The following is a 16983-nucleotide window of genomic DNA, read 5'->3' as shown; positions in this document are numbered from 1 at the left end:
ATCTGAAAACTATTTTGCTTTCAATAATGTGGACCCTCAATGTTATATCAGAATGAGACTCAGAATCCTGTCTGATGTAGTGGTGCCTTTTAAATTCTAATCTAAGTTGATCTGGCTTTAATCCTGATTATCCTATCACTACCTGTGTGACTATTAGCAAATCAACTATTTAACTTCCCTGGACCTCAGTTTCCTATCTGTAAAATAAAGGGGTTGGTTTCAATGCCCCAATGGACTTTCCACTTTTAAATCCTCAAAACTCTTGAATCAATGCATAGGAAACACTAAGCTTGTTTATGTGAGCATTAACCACATTATTTACAACATACTACTACACTTCTCACTGCTATTTCTAAGATGAAAAAGGGCTTCTGGACACTTAATAACTGGAAAGGATATACAGATCATTAATATACATTTATATATGCTAGTCTTTAAATACTTGTAGAGAGCTGCATAAGGCAAAGTATGGTTTCACGTAATTAATGAACTACAGGACAACTATACAATCTTTAGTGTAAAGTGCAGTTCAGATATCATATGGATAAATTCACCATATATTGGCCATAATTTGGCAAAAAGATAGTGATAGGCATTTAATTAGAATTTGCCTGAGATTCCTATATTATACCTTCTTTATTTTTTATTTCTATGTCAAAAAAAAACTGAAAAAGTTTTAGTCACTTCATAACTTAAAGACATTCAATTCTTTTAATACATCAGTTTTAAACAGAATATATCTTAAATGCTAAAGTTTAACACCAATTTTACATATTAATGAGTAAACAAAACAAAAAAAACCCAAGCCCTTAAAAGGGGGTTTATTTCTTCTTCTTTTTTGATAATTAAAATAAAAAATCCAGTCAGTTTCCAAACCATTCCCTCAGCTAAGGATAATTAACATCCTATTCTTTGCCGATACAATAAGCCCTAGTCCTGACCCAGACCTCTTTTACTGCTACAGAGAAACAGGTTTGCAATGTATGAACGGATTGTGTGAATGGATTATGCTAAAGACATGTGTCCCTTAAAAGGTATTACTATTTCAATTTTGTTAAACATTGTACTTTAACAGAATAAAATCAGTCACAGGTACAATTACTATCACTATAGTGATCTTTGGCTACTTTGAAGGCTGTTATTCAAGAATTCTATAATCTACTGCAGAGGTTCTCAAATTTTAGCATACACCAGAGTCATATGGAGGTCTTGTTAAAACACAGACTGCTGGGCTCCACCTCAGTTTCAGATTCAGTAGATCTAGTGTGGGGCCCTGGAATTTTGTCTAACAAGTTCCCAGGTGATGCTGATTCTGCTGCCTGACAAACCATATTTTTGAGAACCACTGTCTTACAAAGACGAAAGTTATAAGAGTAATAATAATTAAAAAAAAAAAACCCTATTCAAAAAATTTCTTAGCTTATATACCAAAACTCTTCATGACTTTGACCTCTTCTTCCATGGTCTCCTTTCCTCTCATGCTCCATCTGGCCTACTGTGTTATGGTCTTACATAACTATTTGCAGTCTGTGGAACATATGTCCTCTTAGGTTTCCATGGCTTTGCAGAAACTGCTCCCTCAGCTGGAAATTTTCATAATTCCAATTCATCTGGCTATCTTTTTTACTTGTTCCTTAAGATGCTCAGTGCCATTTCTTCTGCAATGCCTTTTTATCTCCTAAAGTAGAACCAATTATTCTACCCATTCTGTGGTCCACTAATCATCACAAACTTTTTGTAGTGAATAACCAGGAAAACAAATTCTGGCTCCTCCATATACTCGCTGTGTGAATTCCAGGAAATTATCTAACCTTTCTAGATCTCAGTTTGTTTTGGCTAAAATAAGGATTATATACTCCAATTCACACAACTTCTGTGAGGATTAAGTGAGTTTTAAATAATACTAGCACTGTTAACTCTATTAGTCTGAGCTCCTTGAGGGAGGTGCGTTATCTTCCTCACTTCTGTGAAGAAGTGAACACAGTTCCTGGCACACGAGAGCTCAAATGGATACTGAAAGAGTCAATATGATATCAGATTAATATTATTTATTAATAATATAACAATATTAATAATTAATAATAATGACTGGTTCATACTAGGAAGTCATTAAAATTTCCTGATTTTGAATAATCAGTAGTTCTCAATGTGTAGTCCCTGGACCAGGAGCATCAGTATCATATGGGAACTTGTTAGAAATGTAAATATTCAGGTCCACTCAAACTTACTGAACTAGATACTTTTGAGGAAGGATCCAAGAAATCTAATTTAATAACTCCTCCAGGTAATTTGAGAGAAACTGAAGTTTGAGAACCACTGCTTTAAAAAGCCTAATTTTTAATAAAGATACCAATACGGTAGTTTTAAATATAAACAATAAGAGGGTATTCTATTTCAAGAATCCTAAAACATGGTTTAAGGATACTGTTTCAGAGGGTTAACAAGTTTTTTATTGTGTTCAGAGTCAACACAGTAGTTTGGGCTTTGAGCTCTTTTAAAATGAGAACGATCAGCCAAAGCAGAATGAATTAATTTTCCTTCATTTGCTTTCTTGACCTAATGTTATAGTATTAGGCCTTATTTTCTTTTTTATCATTGCACTCATCGCACTATAACTGGGTGATTAATCAAACTTAAGTTCCTTAAGAGAAGGCTTCCTAAGACTTTCTAACTATTCTGGTAAACTACAGAGTGCTCTATAAAGGTAAGGAATAATTTTTAAAAGGAAACTTTCTATAAAATATGGGTCGCTCTTTTAGAATAAAATTGTAGCTGGATTAGGATTTACTAGATGAATAAAAAATTGTGGTTATGGAGGGAGCAAACTGAAATATAGAACTGTGGGGAAAAAAGGATAAGAATGACTAGACTGCTTTTTATATAATGAATTTTCATTTACTGGAATTGTGGCCACCAGATGAAACAAAAGAGCTTTAATTTAGTGTTTAAATAAATTACAATCACATTAATAAGAAAAGTAAAATTTAAAGTATCAACAACATAGCAAGATAGCTTGGATTTCCATGCTGTTCATCTTTTAATTCGTCCCAATTGGCTCCCCACCACAACTTTTCTTCCCAGGCCTGCTTACTCTTATCACAACAGATTACTTGCAACCTCACTGAGAAGACAAGAGACCAGATAGGAACCTCCGCTCCGGCTTCACAAGTTTCTTACATTTTCATCCTTCTTAAAAGGCTAACTGTTTCATCCATGCTCTCAGCTCAGTGACTGTGCAAATCATCCCGTCTTTCCTCTCTAAAAATTAAAACCAGTGAAGGCAAAGTTAGGCTAACTTGATCTCACAGTTAAGAAAAATTCTTTATGAGAAATCAACTTTTTTGTTTATTAATGTGGACAGAGACATCATGGTTACTGTTTAAGATAAAAGCAGTGCAAATTTCTTCCCTAGTACATTTTTGACTACTTTGTCTTTCTCTTGCTTTTGCCTTGATTGAAATACTAATCGTCAAAATAACAAGGTAGAGAACCCAAATGACTCACACTTCCTGGCGGGCACACATTACTTTAGTGAGTCCCTACTGCAAGTCTGACCAACACTCTTCATCTCACAGTGGAGGAAACTGAAGCCAAGTAACTTACTCGAAGACACACCTTAGGGACAGGATTGAAACCTAACTTAATTAATGTCAAAATACATGCTTTTCCTATCATAACAGTAAGACTGTGAAAGGAAGAGAGCAACTATAATGACCTAAAAGAAATACAGAGTTGTGTACATTATGAAAAAGTGCTTTAACTAAGGACCAAATGTTAGTTGTGAAACCATAAGCGTGGACCCAAAGATTAAACTATGTTCATAATATGCCATTTATCTTATCTAGCACATTCCTAGAAGAGGTTCAGCTCTGAAAACAAGGGAGGTAACTTCTTGGAAAAGGCACTTGCTCAGTGATCTTTAGACAGCCAGTATAGTTTACCTATTTGCTAAGGACTAAAATGTTCTTTTTTTTTTTTTTTTTTTTTTTGTCTTTTTGCTATTTCTTAGGCTGCTCCCACGGCATATGGAGGTTCCCAGGCTAGGGGTCCAATAGGAGCTGTAGCCACTGGCCTACACCAGAGCCACAGCAACGCGGGATCCGAGCCGCGTCTGTCTGCAACCTACACCACAGCTCACGGCAACGCCGGATCGTCAACCCACTGAGCAAAGGCAGGGACCGAACCCGCAACCTCATGGTTCCTAGTCGGATCCGTTAACCACTGCGCCACGACGGGAACTCCTGTTCGGGTTTTTTTAGAAACCTGAAGCTGTCTTAAGATTATATGGATCTATATTCAGGATATTATAAGAAATTTTTTCTTTGTTTTCTCAAAAACCCTTCTAATTTTTTTTCTGTTAAGTCACAACATAATTAAAAATCCACTACAGGAATTTCCCAAATTACAAAATAAAATGTTTTGTGATAAGAACTTCTTTGACTGACTTAGGAAATTTCATTTACTTATGGTCAAGCCTCCTTACCCAAACCAGGTAAAACCAATTCTTCATAAACTCACAAGCAGAAGCTATAATCTTTCTTGGAGACCAGTCCTCAGTAAATCATTTACAATCTTCATCCCCTTGTCTCCTTGCATTAAGATCTATAATAACATCATAGCACTAAAAATGCTTTAATTCTAACCTGGGTAAAATTTTTGCATCTTCTCTAAGAAAAGTGTGTTTTATTTTTCAGAAAAAAGTCATTGAGTTGCTGATTGCAAAAAAACCCCCCCAAAACCCCACAAACCTAATGTATCTATAGTTCAGAAAGCCTACCAAGCTTAAAAAACAAACAAACAAAACAAACAAACAAACAAAAAGCCCACTGCCATTCTGCAAGGGGATTAAAAAAAATATTTACAGTTTAACACTTAATTTAAGAGCAAATAATTCTCCTTACAAAAAGGAGCCTAAATAGATAAATTCGTGCAGATAATCTCTGGCCAAATGCAAACATCTGTGGGTTAGAATGAAACTATTAGGCAAAGTTAATAGTAAATTAAGCTAAGAACTCAAAATTTTATGTATCCAAACTATTATTAACCATAAGTTCTACCAAAAATCAATCTGTTTAATTTCATGACTTAAAATCTCATAAAAAGGAACGATGGTGATGTGTATTATTAGTAAGACAAAATAAGTGATTTTTGTGGATGATAAAAGCTATTATTTATGCTAAACAATTAGGTAAAATGGTTACTCACAAAGCTAAATGCTATTATTTTCTTAAGTAAATAGTCTTACTGTGAAAAAAGCTTTTATCAAGGAACTATTAAGAGTCCAGCTAAATATTTATATAAATACTAATATTTGTGTTTAGCATCTATAAAACTTTGCTCACCAATGAATGCCCTCAGTATATTTTGTATTCATCTAATTAATTTCAGGTCAAACTCCTGACCAGAAAAGAATATTTAAAAAGAAAAAAGGATACATGCTATGGATTGTACCAGTGTCGATTTTCAGTTTTCGGGTTTTATATCATGTCAGGCAAGATGTTACCATTGGGGGAGAAATGGGTGAAGGGGTCCATGAAAGTCCCTATACTTTTTCTGTTGTTGTTGCGACTTTTTAATCTATAATTATTCAAAATAAAAAAGATTCATGTACACTATAGGTAATTAATAAATTCAAAGAGTATACACAAAAAAGATACAATAAATACAAAGTCTCTCTCCTATTGCAGACTCCCTTTGTCCAGAGTCAATCATATTGTCTCTATTAATGGCCTCAAAAAAATCCATTTAGGAAGAATTTCTTTAATATTTTATTTTATTTTATTTTTTGCTATTTCTTGGGCTGCTCCCGCGGCATATGGAGGTTCCCATGCTAGGGTCGAATCGGAGCTGTAGCCTCCGGCCTACGCCAGAGCCACAGCAACACAGGATCCGAGCCGCGTCTGCAACCTACACCACAGCTCACGGCAACGCCGGATCGTTAACCCACTGAGCAAGGGCAGGGACCGAACCCGCAACCTCATGGTTCCTAGTCGGATTCGTTAACCACTGCGCCACAACGGGAACTCCTCTTTAATATTTTAGAGTGGGAGAGGCTTTTTAACTATAAGCCTCAAAATACATATAAAAAAAGCTTCTTAAATAACTTCCCTAAAATATAAAGTACTTCTATAAATCTTTAAGACTAGAAGCTCAACAGAAAAATGGATGGAATTTGCATGGCCATTGACAAGATACGAAAAAATGCCCAACATTTCATTCAGAATAAAAATACACGTTAAAACTGTATGATACTATTTCCCTAAACAGACTGGCAAACATTAAAATTTAATATGCTGTTAGTGAGGCTATGGGAAAATAGGCTGTCTCATACAGTGCTGGTACAAGTGGTATAATGGTATAATCCTTAGAGAGCAACTACATTAAATAAATAATGGTAGAGCCATCCATTCAATTTAATACTAGCTATCTATTTCAAAAAAACAAACAAAACAAAGATACTCTTCTGAATCCTTAGATGGAAACAATGTATCTTTTTAAAGATCTTTAAAAAAAAAAAAAAAGATAAGTTCCCATCCTGGCTCAGTGGTTAACAGAACCCGACTAGTATCCATGAGGGTTCGATCCCTGGCCTTGCTCATTGGATTAAGCATCTGGTGTTGCTGTGAGCTGTGGTATAGGTCACAGACATGGCTTGGATCTGGCATTGCTGTGGCTGTAGTGTAAGCTGGCAGCTACAGCTCTGATTCGGCTCCTAGCCTGGCAAAGTCCATATGATGTGGGTGCAGCCCTAAAAAGACAAATGACAACATAAATAAATACTAAAATAAAAAAAGGTACAGATGTGTGTACATTATTGGTGTGAGGAGGGAGATAATATATATTGTATTTGCTTGTGTATGCATAAAGAGAGTGGAAGGACACACACAAGACACAAAGTGATTATCTGATTGGGAAGGCAGACAGGGAACAGGGATAGGAGACCACTTTCACTACACTTTGAAGACTACTGAAAAACACACATTACAAAATGAAAATGACTCATGAAGGAGTTATTACCCTGTACAGTGTGAACTCAAGACATGAACAAATGGCAGACAGGAAACAAAAAGGAGAAAGGAGGAGGGAAGAGGCCCAAGAAGTCCACCTGCTTTTGGAATTATTTCATTCTGAAAGATTAGGTGTTATGTTTAATATACAACACAACAATCATTATAAATATCTGTGATTTGTAAAATTTATTTCCTTGGCATAGGATGAATTAAAATCATTTAAATATATGGTGTAAATAATGTTTATAACTCCTGGTATAGTTATTTCTGTTCAAAGTGATTCTGTCAAGTAAACAGTAAAGTCTCTGATAAATATCTAAGATACAATAGGCTATATAAATTTACACAATGTTACATTAAAAATTAATTCCAAAGAGTTCCTGTCATGGCTCAGCAGTTAACGAATCTGACTAGCATCCATGAGAACTCAGGTTCGATCCCTGGCCTTGCTCAGTGGGTTGAGGATCTGGCGTTGCCATAAGCTGTGGTGTAGGTCGCAGATGTGGCTTGGATCCTGCGTTGCTGTGGCTGTGGCGTAGGTCAGCAGCTGTAGCTCCGATTCGGTCCCTAGCCTGAGAACCTCCATAGGTCGTGGGTTCGGCCCTAAAAATTTAAAAAAAAAAAAAAAAAAAAGGCATTCCAAAGAAGGTATAGATAAGGTTAACTTTACCGTCTTATTCCAGATCTCTTTACACTTCATAGTTATGGTATTTGGGGAGAATTATTTTAGTATTTGGTAGTAAAATTCTGATATAATTGTTTTTCCTTGAAGAGCTACTCTAAGCAAACAATTAAAATTTGTTTTCTATTAAAACAGGATGGAAGATGTAAAAATTTAGTGTGGAAAAACTAGAGACTGACATAAAAATAAAATATGTATAATAATTTTACCATTACAATCCAAACATTCCAATAAATTAAGAAACTTTTTCAAAAACTTCTATTATTTCAAGTTAAATACTTATATATTATAAGAACATGCAATCATATCTACTTAAGATAAATGAGCTTATACACTAGCTAGTTATTTATTAGACTAACATTAAGCAAGGTTTGACACAATGAAAAAGTTATTTCCTTCCCCTGAGTCAGAATGAAGAGAGACTCAGACTGAAAAGATAAGAGGAGGGGTAGGAGGAGGGTGGCATTTCCCCCAGTATTGGAGTGCTTACATTTAGAGCAGGCTCTCTTAAAAGAGATTTTACTGTCTACACACAGCAATAGGTAATTTGATGATAGCCTAATTCATTACTGAGGAGTAAAGGCTATATAACCAAGAAGCTTAAGCCCAAATTAACAACCTGACAATATAGCCCTGGCTACTTTAATTTACTTCCTGGATACTGGGAAATCAGTATATGAAAACTGTCTAGACTGAGATGTACACTGGTACTTGAGAGTGGGGAAAAAAAAAAAAGGACAGGGATTAGAAAGAACTTTTGCCAACGGATGTCTAGCTCTGAATACTTGACAAAAATCTAAATAAGGTAGTTATACTGAAAAGGAATAAAGTAGATGTAAGTCCATGTATTTTTTTCTAGATAGTCTGAAACCATTCCCTTAGTCTACTGGGATAGAAGCTAAACAACTTCTAAAAATATCAGAATTTAGTAATGAAAGTGCTATATACATTAATTCAATAAAATAACTTTTTTTTTTTTTTTTAAAAAAAAAACAACTGCACCTGTGGAATATGGACGTTGCCGGGCCAGGGGTTGAATCAGAGCTGCTGCTGAGGCCTATGCCACAGGCAAGGCAACACTGGATCCAAGCTGCATCTGTGACCTATGCTGCACTTCGTGACAAGGCTGGGTCCTTAACCCACCCAGCATGGCCAGGGATCAAACCCACATCCTCACAGAGATTAACACTGGGTCCTGCTGAGCTTCAACAGGAACTTGGAGCTATGGCTTTCAATACTGATTTTAAGGACTATCTTTCCTAGAAAGTACAAAATTTTAATAGAAGAGAAAAATTCAATAAAATTTCTTAATATGAATGAGGACATTAAAAATACAGAAGCGGTCAAATTATTTCAATTATGTTAGGAAAGGGATAAAGAATAAGAAAAAGCCTTCCAGGGAAAAAACTACATTTAACAGCCATTTTGTAGTTAAGATCAAGTCTCCTTTAAAAGGTTAATAATCTAGCATTCCTTCCTTTTGATTATGAGGAAATAATAGCACTTTCACCACCTAAGGAAATCTTCATTTAAGTGTACAAAAATGAACAAAACTAGAGAAAGAATATGACAAAACAAATGTCAAGGGAAATAAAACAAAAAACATAAAGCTCTTAAGATTTGCATTTCATTTCAGAGACCAACAAGCACTGAATAAATTTTCACCCAGCAGTGGGCCTATTATAAAAACAACCTTTTTATATAGCTAAGTTCATCTAGCACTTCTAAAAGTAACTCAGAATTCTTCAGCAATGACATAAAAATGGGCCAAAAGGGGGAAAAATCAGAAGCTAGCTTACTAATATAACTCTAATGCTAAACTTTACATTATCCCACCCCCCACCCCATTTCCAAATACTGGCTCGACTTTTATATTGGATGTCCTAAACTTAAGACTCTTCATGGTTTACTTTTACTCTCTTTGCTCACACTGTTTCTCACTCTTTAAATACTTTTGTAGAAACTCTACCATTCTTTTATAAATTTCAGCTCAAATACTTTAACTTCTCTAAAGGCTTCTCTAACCCTTCCAGAAATGGTAAAGTCATGCCCCACACTGTACTTATGACACTAACCACATAGACTGTGTTTTAACAGTTGCATCTATCTCCTACCAGACAAAGCTCTATGTGCTGTACAAAAATCTACCATGAGGCTGGCAGCCATTTACTAAAGAATGTGGCAGAAACTTGGACTCATAAACCATATACTTGGAATTTGAGTCCTAAATATATCACCTGCTCTGCAGACTCTGGGGCCTCTTTTTCTAGCTGTAACATGAGGTAGCTGTATTGGATCACCTCCAAAGCCACTTCCTACATTTAATGGCAAAACTGATTTTTTCCAAGCATTCCTTGGTATTTAATGAACATGGGTAATACTATTATTTTAACAAAACTCAAAATACTTAATTGGGAAAACATTCCTTAATCTCGGTCCTCATTTAGTTTTAGTATAAAACTAAACTTGCCATATGTTCTTGCTGCCTGCTATTAATATCTAATTCATACATCTAAATAATGCAAGTTCCTTTGGAGGTAACAGGTCATAAATCCTGCCTCTTATTTCCCGAAAAGCCAAATCTCAGTAAGTTATCTTTTTAGATGACACTTTTGTAAAAACATAAATTCCAATCTGTAACCACTGCACATGCCCAATGCTCAACAAAGACTGGTTTGAAGAACACCAAGTTAGAGACAGTGTCCATCAGTGGGAAGACCACTAGATGAGGAATTAGCAAGTACACACAGCAGCTTGCCCTCACCTCAGATCTGCTGGGTCTGGAGACAGGTTATTTATTCTCTTTGGGCTTTTTTTTTCTTCATCATTTAGTTTTAGAGACTTTTATGAAACTTAGTGTAACCACTCAAATGTGGTGTGTGTGCATATTAGTGAGAAGGAAGGACAGTAACATGCAAGATAGGTCTTAATGTGGCTGAGTGGGTTAAGGCTCCAGGGTTGTCAGTTGTCACTGCAGTGGCTTGGGTCACTACTGTGGTGTGGGTTCAAGCCCTGGCCCAGGAACTTCCATAGGCTCCCCCCCCCCAAAAAAAATTACCTAAGCAAGCAAAGGAGAAGGGCTATCTGGACACTGCAAAATGCTTGTTCATAGGGATTAGCAAAGTAAAATGAAAGTTTTTATAACTGAAGCACAGAGAATCTGTGAGAGATTGAGAATAATAAATAAAGGGGGTTCACCTCTAACGAAGAAAATGCCAAGGATGACTGCAGTTTTAAGCAGAACTAAGGAACTGGGAGATGGTTAGCGTGTCATAGGTAAATGATTATATTTTTTGAGGGGGTAGGGAGAGAGTGGCAGAGAAATCTGGGGATGCAAATGGGAAATTTAAGTTACATTTGGGATTGTTGAATTTTAAGGTATCTGGGATATAGAATAAGGTGGAGAAATAAAGAATACTGCTAGAAGTATCTAGAATTTTAAAGTAATCTCTGGTGAGGAGTTTAGATTTCAGTTGTCAATGTGGTAGATTGACACTGTGAGACCAGCTTGGTTGAGAGTGAAAACAAATGGGATCAAACATTGGAGAACACCAGCAGGTGATGACTTATAGAAGATAGGATGGGGAGAAGCTTGGGAAAGCTAATTATGTCTTTCAGGGAATGGCCTAACATTTGCCTCTTCTTTCTCAAGCACTCCATATACTATTTTTTAATTAAGCAGTTATTCTTGAATGAATCTTCTCAATCCCATTTCCACAACAAGGCCTAACCAAATGAGTCAAAATGAGACCATTCTCTTGAACATCAAATGCCAAATACCAGTGAGAGCACATAGATAATTTTTGCTCATCTTATAGCTAATCTTTTCATTTACACTCATTTCTTTAAGGTGCAAAAATGTTTAAAATAGCTTCACAGAAAAAGCATAATTCTATGGATATTTGGCAGAGTAAAATTATATCAAGTTAGCCATTAGAGTTTTCTGACTAAAACCTAGCTTTTGTCCCTAGGTTTTTTTTTTTGTCCCCCCCCCCCCTTTTTTTTTTTTGCTAACTTACATCCCCTCCTAATCTGTCCCCAAAGTCCAGGGATAGTAGTAAATGAAAATGGAGGTTATCAAGGAACTGCTTCAAAATATGGATTAAACTCAGAAGAATTAAGAGTATCATGAGGTTTTTAAGGAGATAGTTGCTTCATTATGATTTAGAGTAAAGGGACAGCATCGAGCATGGTCCTTATCATTTAATAAAATGAAGAGAATATCATACCAGGGAAAAATATGGTCTATTTTACTTTTTTTTTTTTTGGCCTTTTTAGGGCTGTATCTGCGCCATATGGAAGTTCCCAGGCTAGGGGTTGAATAGGAGTTGTAGCCACCAGCCTAGACCACATCCACAGCCACAGCAATGCCAGATCTAAGCCACGTCTATGATCTACACCACAGCTCACAGCAACGCAGGATTCTTTAACCCAATGAGCAAGGCCAGGGATCAAACCTGTGTCCTCATGGATACCGCTCAGGTTACCACTGCGCCACAATGGGAACTCCCTGGTCTATTTTACTTTTAATGAATTAATTAAAAGTAAATATTTTGCATTTGGGATGTTTTAAAAATTTAGGTTTCGGTTTGAGCAAAGAATCAAACTTCTCATCTTCAACAAATATAAGGAAAGTACATATCCTGGAGGATTAAAGTTGTCTAGCTTATTTTACTACTACTTGGCTTAACTTTCTTTTGCTTTCTAATTCATTCTGGAGGTAAGACAGCTTACCTCTCTTAGCAGCTGCCTAAGCAAAAAATGAGGCAAATTTTTCTCAAAGAATAATAAGGTGGTTTAAGAACAGGCCTTAGAATTAGACAAGGTGTTTTTAAAAATCTCAACTCCACTACTTACTAACGAGGTGATCCAACCAAGTTAGCATAATGAAACCAGTTTCTTCATCTATAGGTCATGGTTAAACCTAACTTAAAGGGTTACTGTGAGGATTATATGAGACTTTTCACAGTAGAAGACACTTAAAAAAAAAAAAACAGAACTTTTGTTCCTTCTACTGTTTAGATCAATTTGGATTCTGATGTTGTAAAAGGTCTACTATCCCAGTGTACCCTGGATTACATATAATCCAGTGAGGTGCAAATAAAAATTAATTATAATTAGTACTAAGACACAGCCTTTGTATTTATTATGTCTTACCTAAAGTATGAAATAATCCTAATTATGGCTTAAATTTACTTGATTTCTTTATATTCAGTCAAATGTTAAAGATTCAAGGTGATCACGAAATAGATGGTGAAGAATAAAAATATATGCTAATAAAAATTGTGTGACTTGAGATTTAAACTTATAATAATATTTAGTAGCACAGCATTCCTGTGGATTGAGCAATTGTCAAGTTCTTATTGATCCTTTACAGGATCACCAAGTTTCACTGTTTAGAGTAAAAATAATCTTAGCTTACTGTAGGAAATTGGATTTTTCCAAAGGCCACTGAGGTATAACTGAATTAGTTTCATTTAAAATAAAAATTTCTAAAAAACTGTTTAACTAAAAATATTTCATGCCTTTCTTCAGTGTTATATGACATTTCAACAATAAATATTATTAAAAATAACTCAAAAGAGTGGATAAAGTGCTGTTTTGCTTCTAAACCACATTTACTCTAGTTGAGAATCACTACTTTAAAATTACCTAACTCAAAAAGGGATTCAGATATAGGAAAATAAAGAGAAGTATAAAGCAGTAGTACTATAAAATCTAAAGGATTGTAGAGTTTTTTTTCACTCAAGCATAACTATGCTTAAATATGCACGTTTTCAGTGACAAAACATTAACAGGTAACAACCTTTTCTCATTTCAATATAGATAGATCCATGTCCTTGAAATATTCCAGGCAATACAATTCTATAATACAAATATGGTTAATGACAGACATCAATTTATGTAAAAGTTTGAATGATGACTTCTAGACTTGTATCACGACTTGAAGCCTATTAAATCAATTTAGTTTCTAACAATACAAGTGAAATAAAGGGAGTTCCTGTTGTGGCTCAGTGGAAATGAATCTGACTAGTATTCATGAGGACTCAGGTTTGATCTCTGGCCATCCTCAGGTTAAGGATCCAGCATTGCCATGAGCTGTGGTGTATGTAGGTCGCGAACTCAGCTTGGATCTGGTGCTGCTGTGGTTGTGGTGTAGGCCAGTGGCTACAGCTCCAATTCAACCCTTAGCCTGGGAACCTCCATATGCTGAGGGTGTGGCCTTAAAAAGACAACAACAACAACAAAAAAGAATGAAATGAAATGAGATGCTTCACCAACATAATTTCTGCTCTATTCCTTTCTTGCCAATAGGCTCCACACCTCTGACTCTTCCATAAGTAATTTTTGTTGTCTTCACTGAATGTTCTTCTCCTTTCATTGAAACCTTAAAGGCAGTAACTGTGTCCATCTCAAGGGTCTACTTATTACAACACTCTGCATATAACTTATATTGAACATTTAATTTGGAGAAAAAGATGGAATAAAGCATATCTAATTATCCTTTTAAGTTCAACATGAACTTATGTCAAATTGAGCTTACTGCACCTGGAAAAAGAATTAAGAAATTAACCAGCTACTTAAAATATTAGAAATTCATTAACAGTGTCACTGGAACACAGAGAAAATGGGAAGATTTCCCCAGAATTTTTTTTTCTCCCTGACAAAGTCATCTTAAATAAAACACCAATAAGCCTTTTTGTGATACTCCTGGCTGCTACTCACTGAAGAGGAAGAAAAGTTTAATAGTTTCTATATAATATGGGCAACTGAAGTAAGAAGAGAAACTGAGGAATAGAGAGGTCAAAGCTCTATGGATTTTCAGATTACCTGTAACAAAATCATGCCAGCAAAACTTAGCTGTTTCCATGTATAGATCATGGTGATGACAAAGTGGAAAATAAAGTGGACTTGAAAAACTCAACGATCTTTTGGATAAAAATCTTGACAAGTATCTGTTTATATTAGAATCATGGATTTAGGGGAAAATCTTTTTGTAAATCGAGTGAAGGTTTAATTATATGTATAATTATACCTCATAAATATCCATCTGGGTTCTCTCAATTCTCCAACATCATTCTCTATAGACAATGAGAACTGAATCTAAAGGGAAGAAGTAAAAGAAACCAAAAGTATCCTGAAGGTGGAAAGAGGAGGCCAAAGGCTGGCTGGTTTGGTCAGGTCAGAAAAAGAACAAAACTATCATGCCTTTAAGCATGTGTCACAAACAAGTTAAAAAGATCTAAGTAAACTAAGATCCAGGAGTCTAAGAATATTCAGATGTACTTTACTCTTTTTACACTGGTGGATCAAAGCACACGTAAAGGAGTCCCATTAACCCCTTACAACATTGCTAGAATCAGTAATTACAAAGAGGAAAAAAAATCCTTGAGCTCTAAGATGTTAAGCAATATCTACTTATTCATTTTGCTTGAATTAAGCCCAATGACTTATGGCATGAACTGAAACCCATATTCTTGACAAGCAGCTATGAAAACTAATAGAACAAGAGAATGTTCTCATTTCCCAGAGAATTTGTAGTGCAGCTTATATTTTTAGATGATCTTAATCTCTTTACCAAAACTTTAAGTGACGGCAAGGTATTTTTCTGTTTTATATTTTAGGTTCTCTGCCACACAGGAAGGGTTCATAAAGGTTTAAATATGAAAGAGAAAAAGACCAGGATGTTAAGATAAATATCACTGGAGGTGTTCAAAGGCTAGATGACAACTTGGAAGGTATGTTGCAGACATGAGTCAAGTATGAGACAAGTGCTTAGAATGACCACTAAATTCCCTCCAACTCAGATTTATAATTCTAGACTCAGAAGATAAACTTAGAGGTGGTATCAAATAAAAGGGCTTTGACTCTGGAGTCATACCCAACTCCAACACCTTTATGATACGACTTCACACAAGTTATTAGCCTCTCCAAAAGATAATAATAAGACCAGATGATGGGAATCCATGAGATAATGCATTGGTGTCTAGCATATGGTAAACACTTAATACATTAACTACATAATTTGCATTAGTAAGGTAAAGTGGACAAAATCTAAATGTCATGAAATACGGAATACTGACTTAAGAGGTGATCTATTTTTTATATCTGACTTTTGCTTTTAACTGTATATGATTTTTTTTTTTTTTGTCCTTTCTAGGGGTCTAATCAGAGCTGTTGCTGCCGGCCTAGGCGAGAGCCACAGCAATGTGGGATCTCAAGCCGCGTCTGCGACCTACACCACAGCTCAGGGCAACACTGGACCATAACCCATTGAGTGAGGCCAGGGATCCAACCCGCAACCTCATGGTTCATAGCTGGATTTGTTAACCACTGAGCCATGACGGGAACTCTTGCATATGATAATTTTTAACATTCTTTCCAGATATTAGATTTTGTGATGCTATATTACAGAGCGATTTCAATGTAGTGAAACATTTATCAGATGCTGATTAAGGGGATACATTATCAAATAAACATAATCCCAGATACAGTTTAGTGCAGGAGATAGACAAGTTAGAGGTGTGATAAATATTAAGACTGGGCATGATTATAGAGGGTGTTTTGAGAGCACATAATCAAGATCAAAGGTCAGCGGAAAAAAAGAAAAAAGTTAAGAAAGTGCCACAGTTACGTGGGGAAGAAAATCATACACACACAAAAAATTTTCCAAATAAAAAGAGCAGTAGGTACAGTCAGCCATGTTAGAAAACTCAAATAGTGAAGACCGGTTAGAAGGTTGTTGCAATTCCAATTAAGAAAGGATCGGGAGTTCCCTGCTAGCCTAGTAGTTAGAAGAGCTGGCATCGTCACTGTTGTGGTGCAAGTTTGATCCATGGCCCAGAAACTTCTGCAAGCCTTGAACTTGACCAAAACAAACAAAAATGCTTATCAGAGAAAGAGAGAAAGGAAGGAAGGAAGGATGGATTACGCTCTGATTAGAGATGAGAGAGGTTAACAGACTGAAGAAATACTCAGAAGGTAGACATGGCAGTATTTTGTCATTAATTGGTTATGAGAGGTCAGATTAATCGATTATAAAAGATTAGGGAAGTGTGAATGTAACGACAGATACTCAGGTAATGAGTTTGAGTGCCAAGTGCATATACGTGGCTTCTTACAGCATGTAGATGACATCCAAAGCCATCTATATGCTCTTAGGATTAATGAAGAATGTAAGAAATAGGTCTGGACAACATCACGAGGACATGAGTAATACTTAAAAGGATAAAAAGAAAAGTCTCCAGAGATGACTGAGAAGAAACAACCAGAGAGTTAAGAAGAAAAAAT

At 35.7% G+C, this 16983-nt stretch overlaps 1 protein-coding gene across 5 annotated transcripts in view; it reads right to left on the bottom strand.

Moving 5' to 3' along the window:
* TSC22D2 (TSC22 domain family member 2) overlaps nt 1-16983 on the bottom strand; it is a 57194-nt gene that overhangs the window by 9755 nt on the left and 30456 nt on the right. For 2 of the 5 annotated variants that reach the window (XR_007135513.1, XM_047784591.1), the window contains one exon: nt 3178-3258. The exons of the other annotated variants lie outside the window; for them this stretch is intronic. Coding sequence is in view for 1 of the 2 variants with exons in the window: in XM_047784591.1 (XP_047640547.1) it covers nt 3225-3258 (34 nt within the window). In the remaining variant the exon portion in view is untranslated. The remainder of the gene's footprint in view (nt 1-3177; nt 3259-16983) is intronic. 5 annotated transcript variants of the gene reach the window in all.

Source organism: Phacochoerus africanus, chromosome 1 (assembly GCF_016906955.1).
Source record: "Phacochoerus africanus isolate WHEZ1 chromosome 1, ROS_Pafr_v1, whole genome shotgun sequence".
Lineage (NCBI taxonomy): Eukaryota > Metazoa > Chordata > Mammalia > Artiodactyla > Suidae > Phacochoerus > Phacochoerus africanus.
This window is presented reverse-complemented; position numbering and strand designations above follow the sequence as displayed.